The following is a 15,549-nucleotide window of genomic DNA, read 5'->3' on the forward strand; positions in this document are numbered from 1 at the left end:
GGTGATGGTATTAGGAAGTGGTGCCTTTGGGAAGTGATTAGGTCTTGAGTTCTCCCCTCATGAATGGGATGAGTGCTCTTAGGGAAGGCCCTTGAGTGCTAGCTCGCCCCTTCCACCATGTGAGGCTACAGGAAGTCTGAAACCAGGAAGAGGGTCCTCTTCTGATCGTGCTGGCACTTTGATCTTGGACTCCCCACCCTCCGAACCATGAGGAAAAATTTCTGCTCTTCATAAGCCATCCAGTCTGGGTTATTTTGTTATGGCAGCCCCATGGACCAATGTTGGGCTTCCCTGGTGTCTCAGATGGGAAAGAATCTGCCTGTAACATGGGAGACCTGGGTTTGATCCCTGGGTTGGGAAGATCCTCTGGAGGAGGGCATGGCAACCCACTTCAGTATTCTTGCCTGGAGAATTCCCATGGGCAGATGAGCCTGGCAGGCTACAGTCAATGAGGTCGCAAAGAGCTGGACATGACCGAGGAGCCGACTAAGCATGGACTAATGTATATTTCCGTTTCGTACCTTATTGCACTGGATAGATCTCAGTACAAGGCTAACAGAAGGCATCATGGTTTGTTCTCTCTCTTTCACAATTTCATTTTTTTTTTTTTTTTGCATTGATCGAAAATCTTTTATTATTATTTTTTTATTTTTTTTTAAATTTTATTTTTAAACTTTACATAATTGTATTAGTTTTGCCAAATATCAAAATGAATCTGCCACAGGTATACATGTGTTCCCCATCCTGAACCCTCCTCCCTCCTCCCTCCCCATACCATCCCTCTGGGTCGTCCCAGTGCACCAGCCCCAAGCATCCAGTATTGTGCATCGAACCTGGACTGGCAACTCGTTTCATACATGATATTTTACATGTTTCAATGCCATTCTCCCAAATCTTCCCACCCTCTCCCTCTCCCACAGAGTCCATAAGACTGTTCTATACATCAGTGTCTCTTTTGCTGTCTCGTACACAGGGTTATTGTTACCATCTATCTAGATTCCATATATATGCGTTAGTATACTGTATTGGTGTTTTTCTTTCTGGCTTACTTCACTCTGTATAATAGGCTCCAGTTTCATCCACCTCATTAGAACTGATTCAAATGTATTCTTTTTAATGGCTGAGTAATACTGCATTGTGTATATGTACCACTGCTTTCTTATCCATTCATCTGCTGATGGACATCTAGGTTGCTTCCATGTCCTGGCTATTATAAACAGTGCTGCGATGAACAGTGGGGTACACGTGTCTCTTTCCCTTCTGGTTTCCTCAGCATGTATGCCCAGCAGTGGGATTGCTGGATCATAAGGCAGTTCTATTTCCAGTTCTTTAAGGAATCTCCACACTGTTCTCCATAGTGGCTGTACTAGTTTGCATTCCCACCAACAGTGTAAGAGGGTTCCCTTTTCTCCACACCCTCTACAGCATTTATTACTTGTAGACTTTTGGATCGCAGCCATTCTGACTGGTGTGAAGTGGTACCTCATCGTGGTTTTGATTTGCATTTCTCTGATAATGAGTGATGTTGAGCATCTTTTCATATGTTTGTTAGCCATCTGTATGTCTTCTTTGGAGAAATGTCTATTTAGTTCTTTGGCCCATTTTTTGATTGGGTCATTTATTTTTCTGGAGTTGAGCTGTAGGAGTTGCTTGTATATTCTCGAGATTAGTTGTTTGTCAGTTGCTTCATTTGCTATTATCGTCTCCCATTCTGAAGGCTGTCTTTTCACCTTGCTAATACTTTCCTTTAATGTGCAGAAGCTTTTAAGGTTAATTAGGTCCCATTTGTTTATTTTTGCTTTTATTTCCAATATTCTGGGAGGTGGGTCATAGAGGATCCTGCTGTGATGTATGTCAGAGAGTGTTTTGTCTATGTTCTCCTCTAGGAGTTTTATAGTTTCTGGTCTTACGCTGAGATCTTTAATCCATTTTGAGTTTATTTTTGTGTATGGTGTTAGAAAGTGTTCTAGTTTCATTCTTTTACAAGTGGTTGACCAGTTTTCCCAGCACCACTTGTTAAAGAGATTGTCTTTAATCCATTGTATATTCTTGCCTCCTTTGTCAAAAATAAGGTGTCCATATGTGCGTAGATTTATCTCTGGGCTTTCTATTTTGTTCCATTGATCTATATTTTTGTCTTTGTGCCAGTACCATACTGTCTTGATAACTGTGGCTTTGTAGTAGAGCCTGAAGTCAGGCAGGTTGATTCCTCCAGTTCCATTCTTCTTTCTCAAGATCGCTTTGGCTATTCGAGGTTTTTTGTATTTCCATACAAATTGTGAAATTATTTGTTCTAGCTCTGTGAAGAATACTGTTGGTAGCTTGATAGGGATTGCATTGAATCTATAAATTGCTTTGGGTAGTATACTCATTTTCACTATATTGATTCTTCCAATCCATGAACATGGTATATTTCTCCATCTGTTAGTGTCCTCTTTGATTTCTTTCACCAGTGTTTTATAGTTTTCTATATATAGGTCTTTAGTTTCTTTAGGTAGATATATTCCTAAGTATTTTATTCTTTCCGTTGCAATGGTGAATGGAATTGTTTCCTTAATTTCTCTTTCTGTTTTCTCATTATTAGTGTATAGGAATGCAAGGGATTTCTGGGTGTTGATTTTATATCCTGCAACTTTACTATAGTCATTGATTAGTTCTAGTAATTTTCTGGTGGAGTCTTTAGGGTTTTCTATGTAAAGGATCATGTCATCTGCAAATAGTGAGAGTTTTACTTCTTCTTTTCCAATCTGGATTCCTTTTATTTCTTTTTCTGCTCTGATTGCTGTGGCCAAAACTTCCAAAACTATGTTGAATAGTAATGGTGAAAGTGGGCACCCTTGTCTTGTTCCTGACTTTAGAGGAAATGCTTTCCATTTTTCACCATTGAGGATAATGTTTGCTGTGGGTTTGTCATATATAGCTTTTATTATGTTGAGGTATGTTCCTTCTATTCCTGCTTTCTGGAGAGTTTTTATCATAAATGGATGTTGAATTTTGTCAAAGGCTTTCTCTGCATCTATTGAGATAATCATATGGTTTTTATTTTTCAATTTGTTAATGTGGTGTATTACATTGATTGATTTGCAGATATTGAAGAATCCTTGCATCCCTGGGATAAAGCCCACTTGGTCATGGTGTATGATCTTTTTAATGTGTTGTTGGATTCTGATTGCTAGAATTTTGTTCAGGATTTTTGCATCTATGTTCATCAGTGATATTGGCCTGTAGTTTTATTTTTTTGTGGCATCTTTGTCAGGTTTTGGTATTAGGGTGATGGTGGCCTCATTCATAGAATGAGTTTGGAAGTTTACCATCCTCTGCAATTTTCTGGAAGAGTTTGAGCAGGATAGGTGTTAGCTCTTCTCTAAATTTTTGGTAGAATTCAGCTGTGAAGCCGTCGGGACCTGAGCTTTTGTTTGCTGGAAGATTTTTGATTATAGTTTCAATTTCCGTGCTTGTGATGGGTCTGTTAAAATTTTCTATTTCTTCCTGGTCCAGTTTTGGAAAGTTGTACTTTTCTAAGAATTTGTCCATTTCTTCCACGTTGTCCATTTTATTGGCATATAATTGTTGATAGTAGTCTCTTATGATCCTTTGTATTTCTGTGTTGTCTGTTGTGATCTCTCCATTTTCATTTCGAATTTTATTGATTTGATTTTTCTCCCTTTGTTTCTTGATGAGTCTGGCTAATGGTTTGTCAATTTTATTTATCCTTTCAAAAAACCAGCTTTTGGTTTTGTTGATTTTTGCTTTGATCTCTTTTGTTTCTTTTGCATTTATTTCTGCTCTAAGTTTTAAGATTTCTTTCCTTCTACTAACCCTGGGGTTCTTCATTTCTTCCTTTTCTAGTTGCTTTAGGTGTAGAGTTAGGTTATTTATTTGACTTTTTTCTTGTTTCTTGAGGTGTGCCTGTATTGCTATGAACTTTCCCCTTAGGACTGCTTTTACCGTGTCCCACAGGTTTTGGGTTGTTGTGTTTTCATTTTCATCCGTTTCTATGCAAATTTTTATTTCTTTTTTGATTTCTTCTGTGATTTGTTGGTTATTCAGCAGCGTGTTGTTCAGCCTCCATATGTTGGAATTTTTAATAGCTTTTCTCCTGTAATTGAGATCTAATCTTATTGCATTGTCTTTCACAATTTCATAATCAAGTGTGCTGATTGTTGTAGGCTTTTAAATGTCTTATATAAGATTTTTTATAATAAAGTACATTCCTCATTATTTTAAGTGCTTTTTAAATCTGTTATGTTACTGACACACTGTCAATGTTATTGATTTATTATATTTGGATTTATAGAGGTAAGCATATGCTTTTTAATCCTTACTGTATTAATGTGGTATACACTAATGATTTAAGAATCTAAAACAACGTTGTATTCCTAGAATGAATCAACATGGTCATGTTGTATTATCCTTTTAACATATTGCTGGGTTGGTTTGATGATAATTTATTTAGGACATCTTTATGTTCACACAAAAGACTGGCTTACCATTTTCCTTTCTTGTGATGTCTTTGATAGGTTTTGGTATCACAACTATGCTGGCCTCCTAGAACAATGTTGGAAGTATCTACTTTAAAAAAAAAAATTCTCTAGAAGAGTTCCGCTCCACCCCCCCACAAGATTAGTGTCATGCTTTCCTTAAAATTCAATATACTTCTCCAGTGATAGTTTTCCTTGTCAGGTTTTAAATTACAGATTCAATTTTTCTAGGAATTTGTCAGTTCATCTATTTATGCAAATTTATTTACATAAAGTTGTTCATAATACTCTCTTATCATCTTTTAAAATGTCTATTGGACCTGTAGTGATAACCCCTTTTTGTTACTCATGTTGGTTACTTGTATCTTCTCTCTCTTTTTCCCCTTAAACAATTTTGCTAAAGGCTTGTCCATTTTGGGCTTTCAAAAAACAAAGTTTGGCTTTGATGATCTTCTACTGTGTAAATGTTCTCTGTTCTATCCTGCTCTTATCCTTATGATGTCCTTCAATTTGTTTTCTTTGAATTAATTTGCTGTTCTACTTCTTACCTTTTTCAATGGATGGTTGTATCACTGATTTTCATCTTTGTCATTTTTCCAATACATGTTTAATGTTAAAAATTTCCCTATATGCATGGTTTTAGCTGCATGCTCCATCTATATTTTTTTTGTGTTTTCATATTTTCTTTTAATAGCACACCTATAAACCTAACATATATCCCTGATTAGAGACAAGTGTTATACATTCTGGTAAAGTGATGGAACAAATGGCTGCTCCCCGGGTTGGTGAGCTGGGGCTTCCTATGGGGATGTGCACAGGTCTAGAGAGAGCATCACATTCACCTGGTGTGCTTTCCTCTACGTCTCTGCAATCACACTGTTGGAGTGGAGGACGCTCAGTAGCTCTCAATACACTTATGCTTAATAGCACTTACACTTATGACCTGTTAGTTACTGAAGTCAATGGTCGCTGACTTCTTTATCTGTCTGGAAACTAGTTCCCTGGCTGCTATGATACAATTCCTGGATCCCAGGTTCTCTCTGTACCTTCATTTGCAGTCTCTCTCTTCTTTACCAGTCCCTTACGTGTTGCTCACCTGTCTCCTGACCAAGATCTCAGATTCTGCGCGAGCGCTTAGTGATCTAATCTATGCCTCTGACTCCCACTAACTACCACCTAATTCCCTGAATTGGAATTTTTAGCCCAGACTTCTTTCTGACGTCTACTCTCACATACCACACTCCTGGACACAGCAAACATAACACGTCCAACACGTTATGGAGCTTAATAGCTTTCTTCTCTCTGTCCCTACTATGAAAGCCATGGTTTAGTTCCTAGCTCCTCTCTCACCCTCACTTTCTAGCTGACCTCTTTCACTCCAGCTTCCCTTCCCTCTAAACCATTTTCAGTACTGTCTGGAAAATTATCTTTCTGATCCCATTACTTGTTTTCTTAAATCCTTTCAGTTATTTCTCATCACCTACAGACTAATGTTCAATTCCTTGGCACGGCACATACACACTCCATGATGCAACAAACTTCTCCAGCTCCTCTTTGTATCACTTCTCAGATGTGCTCAGTTCCAGCCTATAAACCACAAACCACTGTCCTGTTTCATACTTCCATCCCCTCACCTGTAATACATCCTGCTGCCTAGAATGCCTTTCTTTTCCCACTGCTTTTTCTATCTAAATTCATCTGCTGACTTTTTACCCTTTCAGTCTTTGGCATCTTCCTTTTCTTCATGCTCCATATCCACTTTGCCTTCAGGTACTACTGGTTTAATTTTCTAAATATCTTTTGAATGCATACATTTCTTCCTATTGGTACCAGCCCCATCCTGCTCCAAAATACTATCATCACGTAGACAACAATCTCCTTACCACTTCTACCATCATCCCTTTCAATACAGTCTTTACTCTGAAGCCAAAGTAATCTTGTAAAATGCAAATATGGTCATATCATTTCTTGGCCTATGAGTCTTCAGTGATTTCAAGGAAAAAGGAGGATAAAGTATGTGCTGTGTTTAGTCTCTCAGTGGTGTCTGACTCTTTGCGATCCCACTGATTGTAACCCGCCAGGCTCCTCCGTCCATGGGGATTCTCCAGGCAAGAATATTGGAATAGGTTGTCATGCCCTCCTTCAGGGGATCTTCCCAACCCAGGGATCCTGCAATGCAGGTGGATTCTTTACCGACTTAGCCACTGGGGAAGCCCAAGAATACTGGAGGTGGGTAGCCTATCTCTTCTCCAGGGTATCTCCCCAACCCAGGAATAGAACCAGGGTCTCCTGCATTGCAGGTGGATTCTTTACCAGCTGAGCTACCAGGGTCTATAAGGTTCCATGAAGAAGATTTCAAGAACTCAGGCCCTGCTAACCTTGCCAATCTTAGCTCATCCCAAGTTTCATTCTTGATACCTATGTTTCAGTACCACAGATAGTTCCTCCTCTACCCCTAGCCATCTCCATCTCAGGGTCTTTGGATCCCTGTCGGCAATTATTTGACCTATTAGGTCTGTCTGGTTAATTCTGACTCACTCCTTAGGACCATGCCTTTGTGAACATCCCAATCTCCATCATGTCAACTCCTCATCACTTCCTCTTCTAACAACCCATATTTTTCTTTCATCGAGTTTTCTGCAGTTAGGACTTAAATCTGTATGTGCATTCGTTTTATTGTCTTTTCCCTCAACTAGACAGGGACCTCTGAGAAGAAAAGAATCACTTCTATTTTGTTCTCTTTTATCCCATTGGCCAGCATGATGTTTGACTCTGTGCCCTTGTTTCCCTGGACACTGCTCACTCACTTACCTTCCCTGTGTGTCCCTTCAGGTTTGAGATATTCTCTAGGCTTGTGGTGGAAAAAATGTGAATCACGTTCCCATTGACTGCAGCAAACAGGTGACCTCCATTGCTAAAGGAACACTGCAAGGAAATACAGGGAGAGCCCAAGAGTGAAAGAAAGAGTGGTTTACCTGGAGCTTCTTTTCCCAAAGAGTTCATGCTGATACCACGTGCAGGACTGGGAATTGGGGGAAGGTGTAAATAGGACTCAGAATTGGCCTATTGGATGTCACTATTCCTATAGCTCATACTGGCCAAGCTGCTGACACTACCATGTGCATGAATCATGAAGCTGTTTGGATCAGAGAGTGGAATACTCATTTTGCCTGTAGAAGAAGTTTCAGAGTGGGAAAGTGATTCTTTAAAGCTCTGTATTGTTTCTGTCAGTCACCTTCGGGATGGGGATGGGGGAAATCAGATAGGCTGCTATTGTCTTTCACTGTTGCTCATTTTCCCTGATTTCCCTCCCAATTGCCAACCCTGTCCTCCCAACTGTGACTCTGAATATGTTGTAACTTTCTTTTCAATGCTTAAAAAAAAATTACACCACAGTCACAGAGAGGACAGATTGCAGGTGGGATCTCACATGGTTTGGTTCAAAGATATAGTCTGGTGGGCAAAAAAGAAAATGGACAGGACCAATACACTCAGTAACTTTGGTGGAAAAATTGGATTTTTTTAAGCCACTAAAATTCTCTAAGACATTCTTTGGTCTACCTCTTCAGCTGTGTTAGTTCGTGATATTTCAGCTCTGACTTTCCAAGATACTTACCTCCAGAAGCTCTTACCTCTTTGCACCCTCTGACAGAGTATTCCTTGAAAGAACGTATATCATCAATAAGTAGGTTCATAATGCGCAGTTTGTCAGCAAACCCTACTACAATGTAGTGTCCAGATGGGTGAAGGCTGATTGTATAAGCTTCTTCTTGGTATTCCTTAAATAGTTCCAAAGAACTGTGAAAAAGATACATTACTGAATAAAAGTCTAGCCCACTAAGTCGCTTGAGCATTCCATTGTATCTGGTATGTATTTTTATAACAGCATTTGAGATACTTTATTACTTGTAATTACTGGTGCCTCTTTTTCTACATTTTGGTTATTTGAGGATAGTGTTCAGCAATGAGTATGGCATGTGAAGGGACTGATCAAGGGGTGTTTAGGGATGTGGAAGATACAGCTCCATTCAGATCTCCAACTCAGAAGTATTGCACAGTTTTTTTCCCTAGCAGCCCTAGCAGCTATATGTAAAAGCAAAGAAGTTATATTCTGGGGCTAATCTAGGCTGGAGATTCTCAGGGAAGCTGTGCCCGGAGGATAAAATCGCTGGAAGTTGAGGGTTGTTGAGGCAGTGATAAGGATTGAAAGGAGGAAACAATGATCTGGAGAGCTCCAAGAAACAAAGAACCGATCCAGTGGAGGGGGGCGGGGGCGGGGCGAGGGGACAGGAAAGGTCAAAGGACACAGGAGGGTATGGAAGGAGGTGAGATATTGGTTTCTTTATGTCCCCAGGGCCAAGAATAGTGTATGGCACATAGTAAACAATAAAGTACAAAGTGATTTTCTAGCTCATGCAAGAGTGAAAAGAGAAAAAGGAAGTCTGATGGACTTGATTTTTTTTATAAATGGTTTCCAGCTGAAAGCTTCTAAGTAATTAAAATTGAAAACTCTCTACAATAATTTGTATGGAAAAATTTAACAACAGAAATCTTGCATACCCCAGTAGCAAAGCCTTTCATTTCTTACTTTGATTCGTAATTCCAGATGCGGACGGACCGATCCACAGAGCAGGTGGCAATGAGGGGTTTGCGGATGCAAGTATCTAGACCAGTGATGGATGCCGAGTGTAACGGGTACATCAGATACTCAAAGTGGGCAGGCTCCCCCTGGAGAAATCACACAGAATCAGACTGAGCAGAGGAAGCAAAAGACTGGCCAGGCACGCCAGCTCTCATTACTGCTTATGGATGTTAATTAGCCCAGATGCACAGAAATCAGGCTGTGGGCAAGTTGTTTTAACATAATGCATATTTTCCCATGCTATTATTATTTTAAAACAGTTTAATGGCAATAAAAAATTTTATTCTATAAATATACCAGGATTTAATTTATCCATTCTTCTACTGTGGGAACATTTAGGTGGTCTCCAATTTTTTGCTATCAAGGGGTAACATGGACTAAATATTCTTGCAAGTAAGTCTGTGTACCTCTCTGATTACTTCTTTAGATATGGTAGAGTAAGTGCCTGACAGTAAGTTTTTGAGTCTCAAGGCATCTATTTCAAAGGACCTCCAGCTTGAATAAACATATTGCAGTTGTATGATGCAGTTACCAGCAAAACAACCAGCTAAAGAATTGTTGCTCCCACCCTTGAAGATCCCTTTCGTAGAAAGCCCTGGATACTTAAATAACTGACTTCTTGAATGATCCCACTCTTCCTGTACCCTAATTCCCACACTCATGGCTAAATAAGCATTAAATAAATAGTGAACTCTTGAAACCCTGACACCCCATCCTCAAACCCTGATAAAGGCAAAGCCCCGGGTCCACCTCTCTCTTTACCCATGGCCTCACTGCATATGGCCCTTGGGCACGCTATGTGCCCTCCAGGACCTGTGAGTAAGAAATCTTGTTCCTCAAAGTTCCCTGATGGATTTTGCTCAAGTGCATCCTTCAATTGTAATAAGAACCAAAAGGGCCTGTCTGGCCCCAGCACTGGCCCTGGTGGGGGAAAGTGTGTGTGGGGCTTGCTGGGAGAGACGCAGCCGTGGGTGAGTGCCTCCAGCATTCCTAGCTGATGGCTTCACTACCAATAGTTTGGGCCCCACACAACAGATACATTTCTAGAAATAGAATACAGGGCAAAATGATCTGAATGGTGTTAAGGATCTTAATGAGTACTCCCAAATTTCTCTGCAGAGAGACTGTATGACTCCGTCAGCTGCAGCTAGGAGAACTGGGTGAATGATTTAAGTTAAAATGTATCCTATTGCACTGGTCTGCATGTTATGTGTAGATTTCAGGTGTTTGTCATCAGAAGCATTATACCTGGGACTTCTGCATGAGAAGTGATGATTGGGAAACTCAATGAGGTGTATATACTTTGCTCACAAGCCAAGACAAAGGCTGAACTGGCAACTCCCTCAAATTCAGACCCTTCCCCACTTAGAAACTACCTGCATATTCTACCCGCCTCTGCTATATCAGAAAGAGGTGCTGGGCTGTCAGAAAGAGGGGGTGAAAAGTGAAAGTGAAAGTCACTCAGTTGTGTCCAACTCTGCGATCCCCATGTAGCCTGACAGGCTCCTCTGTCCATGGGATTTCCCAAGCAAGAATACTGGAGTGGGTAGCCATTTCCTTCTCCAGGGGAATCTTCTCGACCCAGGGATCAAATCTAGGTCTCCCACATAGCAGGCAGATTCTTTTCCGTCTGAGCCAACAGGGGGTAGGCACAGATTATTCCCATTCTCCGCTTGCTTCCCATACTTTCTCTAATATCTTCAACGACCCTGTCTCTACTAGCACATTCCTGGTAGCTTTCTTCCCCCTTGAAGGCTGAGCAAGAGCTAACAAGAACTAATGTGGGGGAGAGGAGGGTACGAGTCTCCCAGGCAGAGGCAGGAGCGCTGATGCGTTTTGGCAGAAGGAACATGCAGACTCCCAGTGATCAAAGGGCCCATTCTATCAGATGGAGTGATGGGACGGGGCTGCAGAGAGCAGCCCGGGCCAGACATCACCCAGCCCCGTGCTCCTAGCTCAGTTCTCAGAGCACCAGAGGGCCACCGAGGGGTTGAGGCTGTGACAGTGGTGGAGGTGGTGGAACCCGTGAATTTTGTGACAACCACATCTGGGTTTTGAAAAGATCACTCTGGCAGCCGAACCAAGTATAATTCGGGGGCCTAAGGGCAGAGTGTACATGTGGAGACAGGCAGGGGACTTACACATCCCGGAAGTGAGAGTGAAAACACCCCACTCTACGGAAGATCCCGCTCTCTGGTCTGGTTCTCTCCTTTCCAGGCAACCTTCCCTCTGAGAGGCATGCCTAACAGCAGGGAGAGAAGCTCTATGCAGTGAGCTCACCCCTCTCCATGGAGAAAGAGGACAGACTGAAGATCCAGCCATCAAATAAGTCCTTTCTGAGTCCTTGTGAATGAGGTCCCCCCACGTGAAATGATAAAAATGTCTTAGTCTGGGGTATATGACAGAATGATTTACATATTAGCCTACAAGCTTTTAAATACACTCAAATCTCCCTTGTGTTGAAACAAAAGCAACTCTCTCTTTTCCACCTTATCTCTGCACCTTATTCTGTGAGGTCAGTATTACCCCAATACCAAATGCATCACAAGAAAACTACAGACCAACCGCTGTTATGAATGTAAATTTAAAATCAGATAAGAATAAGTGCTGACAAAAATACGGAGAGATTAGAACACTCATACACAGCTGATGGGAATATAAAACAGTTCAGCACTTTGGGAAAGCTATCTGGCCGTTCCTTAAGTGGTTAAATGTGGAGTTCCTACTTGACTCAGGAATTCCACTCCTAGATACATACCCAAGAAGAATAAAAACATATTTCCACACAAAAACTTGTACATAGATGTTTATAGCAGCAGTATTTATAATATTCAAAAGGTGAAGCAACCCAAATGTTCATTAACTGATAATTAGACCAACAAAAATGGAATATCCATGCAATGGACTGTTATTTGGTTATGAAAAGGAATGGAGTACTGATACAAGCTCAAACATGAATGAAACTGGAAAACATTGTGCTAAGTGAGGGAAGCCAGTCACAAGAGTCTACATATTGCTATGAAACATTCAGAAAAGGCAAATCTATAGAGACACAGACATTAGTGACTGGCTAGAGCTGGGGGGTGGAGAAGGCAATGGCACCCCACTCCAGTACTCTTGCCTGGAAAATCCCATGGACGGAGGAGCCTGGTAGGCTGCAGTCCATGGGGTCGCTAAAAGTCGGACACAACTGAGCGACTTCACTTTCACTTTTCACTTTCATGCATTGGAGAAGGAAATGGCAACCCACTCCAGTGTTCTTGCCTGGAGAATCCCAGGGATGTGGGAGCCTGGTGGGCTGCCGTCTATGGGGTTGCACAGAGTCGGACACGACTGAAGCGACTTAGCAGCAGCAGCAGCAGCAGAGCTGGGGGGAGGCAGATGGGATGATGGGAGCATAATAGCAGTTTTTTTTTTTTTTTTTTTGAGTGAAGAAATGCTCTAAAATTGATGGTGGTAATGGCTGCATAACTCTATGAATATACTAAAAACCACTGAATTGTACACCTTAAGTAGGTGAATTGTATAGTGTATGAATAACTCAATAGTGTTATTATTTTAAAAACCATCATTGCTGAGAAAGATATATTAAAACCTCCTGTGATTGTAGGTGGTTTATTTTCCTTGTTGTTCTGCCGAAGTTTGCAGGCTATATTTTGAGTCCATGCTATTATCTGCATGCAAATTTAAAACTGTAATGTCTGCTTGATAAAATGAACCTTTTCTAAGTACAAAGTGCTTCTTTTTTATCCTTTTTGCTGCAATATCTACAGTGCATTCATACTGGCTTTCTTTATTATTTAAAAACAAAAGCAATGATAAATCTTTACACATAAACGTCTTTGTGCACAGGAGCAGGTACTGCAGTACACTTGCTTGCTGAGGAAAAGATAGGTACAATTTAAATCTGAGAGAGACCTCCAAGGTGTTCTCCAAAGAGGCTCAGTTCAGTCATTCAGTCGTGTCTGACTCTGCGACCCCATGGACTGCAGCACGCCAGGCTTCCCTGTCCATCACCAACTTCTGGAGCTTGCTCAAACTCATGTCCATTGAGTCAGTGATGCCATCCAAAGAGGCTACAACAATCAGATTCTGGTGTCCCCCACCCCGGCCCCCTGCAGGTGTTGGAGTGCTCCTACAAGGACACCTTGAAATCAGAGTTTCTTTTGCTTTATTATGAAGGGGTGCATGGGCCTATTCTCAGGAATTGGATTAAAATTTGCCCAGTGGTGACCCATCCCCAGGCTGGCAGGAAGCGCTGCTGGCGAGACTCACCTTGCTGATCTCCGTCAGGGACATGGTGATGCTGTAGAGCTGGTTCTTGCTGGTGCTGGCGATCAGCGTCTCCTCAGAGGGGCTGAAGCACATGCAGAGCACGTCCTGTTTGTCTGACTGACTTGGGTCATTGCTCTGTGGATCCACAGGAATCTGCCCAAGACACAGGACAGTGGTCAGCAGGCCTCTGCATTGTCAGGCGTCCTTGAACTTTAAGATGCTCTCGGATACTCGCAGCTTCCAGACTCCTGATCAGCCTGCTTCCTGGATGCTCCTCAGATGCAGAGAAGGGAGGGCTTGAGGTGTCTCAGTTTCTGTGGGTTTCCTACTCACCTTTAAGTGACTAGCGGCTGAATAATAAGCAGTGGCACAGGTGAAACTGATCATCTGTACATCTGCTTGAGATCCCCCCTCAGAACAAGCGTTAGTCTAGCCCCACGCTCGCCCAGCGGGTGGGAGCTCAGTGTAGGTGCCTATCTGCACCAGGGACACAGTGCTTCAGGGCAGCGGAGGGGAAGGTTGGGGCCTTTCTATCACATGGGGTGGGTGACAGGGCAGAGAGAAGAGAAGGGGTCCCGCAGCTCCTGCAGCAGTCTCAGGGGCCTGGAGTTCCCAGTGGACATTATTAAATGAGATTTCCTTCTCCCTGTTTTTCCTCTCCTTCCACGAACAACCAAACTTACTGAAATCTGGTCTGCATATACCACCTTTGCATCCTCACTACCCACTCAGTTCTTAATTCCTTATAACGTGGCTTCCACTGCCTCATTTACTGAAACTGTCCTCCTGAACATCAGAACTTTCCTTATCACCAAAGCCCGACGCCCTGCTCAGCCCTCATCTTCTGGGCTTTCTTAGAGCCTGCAGCAGTGACCTGGGCACCTTCTTCCCCTGAACAGCCTGGACTCTTGTGCTGCCCTCCCACTGCGTGGGGTTGTCTTCCTCGGCACCTCCTAGCCCGTCCTCATGAAGTCTACTCCCTCTGCTCTCTCTGGGCAGCGAGGGCTCTGGGAAGCCTTCCCTGACCGCCCTGGGCTGAGTGGGCCCTGACAGTCCCTCAATGTGCCCACAGCACTCAGGAGTTCCCTCTGTTGTCCCAGGTGTCACACTGCATAAAGTGGAACAGAAGCCTGTGGACCGGGGACCTTGGCTGTTCCCACTGTGTCCCCTGGTGCTTGGAGTAGGGCCTGGCACATGGCAGGCGCTCAGTGACTGCGTGGTGTGGCCTCGCACCCTCCCCCAGGCAGTGAGGTCCGTGGGGGAAGCGCCACGTCCGATGTGCCCACTGCAGGCCCCACCCTGGAGCCTGGCCCCTGACAGGTGACCGACAGACATTTGTTGACTGAATGAGTGAACGACCTCGCCTTCTCAGTGTCCTACTGGGCTGTCATTCTGTCTCAGTCTTGAAATTGGGAAACGCTAAGTAGTCATGTATGGATGTGAGAGTTGGAGTATAAAGAAAGCTGAGCGCTGAAGAATTGATGCTTTTGAACTGTGGTGTTGGAGAAGACTCTTCAGAGTCCCTTGGACTGCAAGGAGATCCAACCAGTCAATCCTAAAGGAAATCAGTCCTGACTATTCATTGGAAGGACTGATGCTGAAGCTGAAGCTCCAATACTTTGCCCACCTGATGTGAAGAGCTGACTCATTGGAAAAGACCCTGATGCTGGGAAAGATTGAAGGTGGGAGGAAAAGGGGACAACAGAGGATGAGATGGCTGGATGCCATCACCAACGTGATAGAACATGAGTTTGAGTAAACTCCAGGAGTTGGTGATGGACAGGGAAGCCTGGCATGCTGCAATCCATGGTGTAGCAAAGAGTTGGACACAACTGAGCAACTGAACTAAACTGAACTGAACCGCATCCAGTGATCACACAGATGTTTAATCCTTTCGATAACCACCAGGGTGAGCTGTTTCCTTAATGAAGAGACACAGGTTTGCTACATTCAGCAACTCGTGAAGTCACTCAGCCAGGAAACCTTAAGAGTCAAGTCTCTCATTTAATGTGTGTTTACCATTCCATATCCAATGCCTTCAAATCACCCACACTGTGTATTAATATCACAGGCAGATCACTTTTCTGAAGCATTGTGCTTCTCCACTGAAAACAGGATGCCTTGCCCGTTTACATACTTACTCCTCAGGCT

The 15,549-nt window shown here is 42.7% G+C and overlaps 1 protein-coding gene across 4 annotated transcripts in view; it reads right to left on the reverse strand.

The window, feature by feature from the left end:
- Positions 1-15,549, reverse strand: part of CFAP57 (cilia and flagella associated protein 57) — a 72,967-nt gene that overhangs the window by 46,213 nt on the left and 11,205 nt on the right. For all 4 annotated transcript variants that reach the window (XM_045166177.1, XM_045166176.1, XM_045166178.1 and 1 more), the window contains 4 exons: positions 13,399-13,551; positions 9,070-9,209; positions 8,114-8,279; positions 7,293-7,406 (listed from right to left, as the gene is read on the reverse strand). In XM_045166177.1, coding sequence (XP_045022112.1) covers positions 7,293-7,406; positions 8,114-8,279; positions 9,070-9,209; positions 13,399-13,551 — 573 coding nt within the window. The remainder of the gene's footprint in view (positions 1-7,292; positions 7,407-8,113; positions 8,280-9,069; positions 9,210-13,398; positions 13,552-15,549) is intronic.

This window comes from Bubalus bubalis, chromosome 6 (assembly GCF_019923935.1).
Source record: "Bubalus bubalis isolate 160015118507 breed Murrah chromosome 6, NDDB_SH_1, whole genome shotgun sequence".
NCBI classification, from domain to species: Eukaryota; Metazoa; Chordata; class Mammalia; order Artiodactyla; family Bovidae; genus Bubalus; species Bubalus bubalis.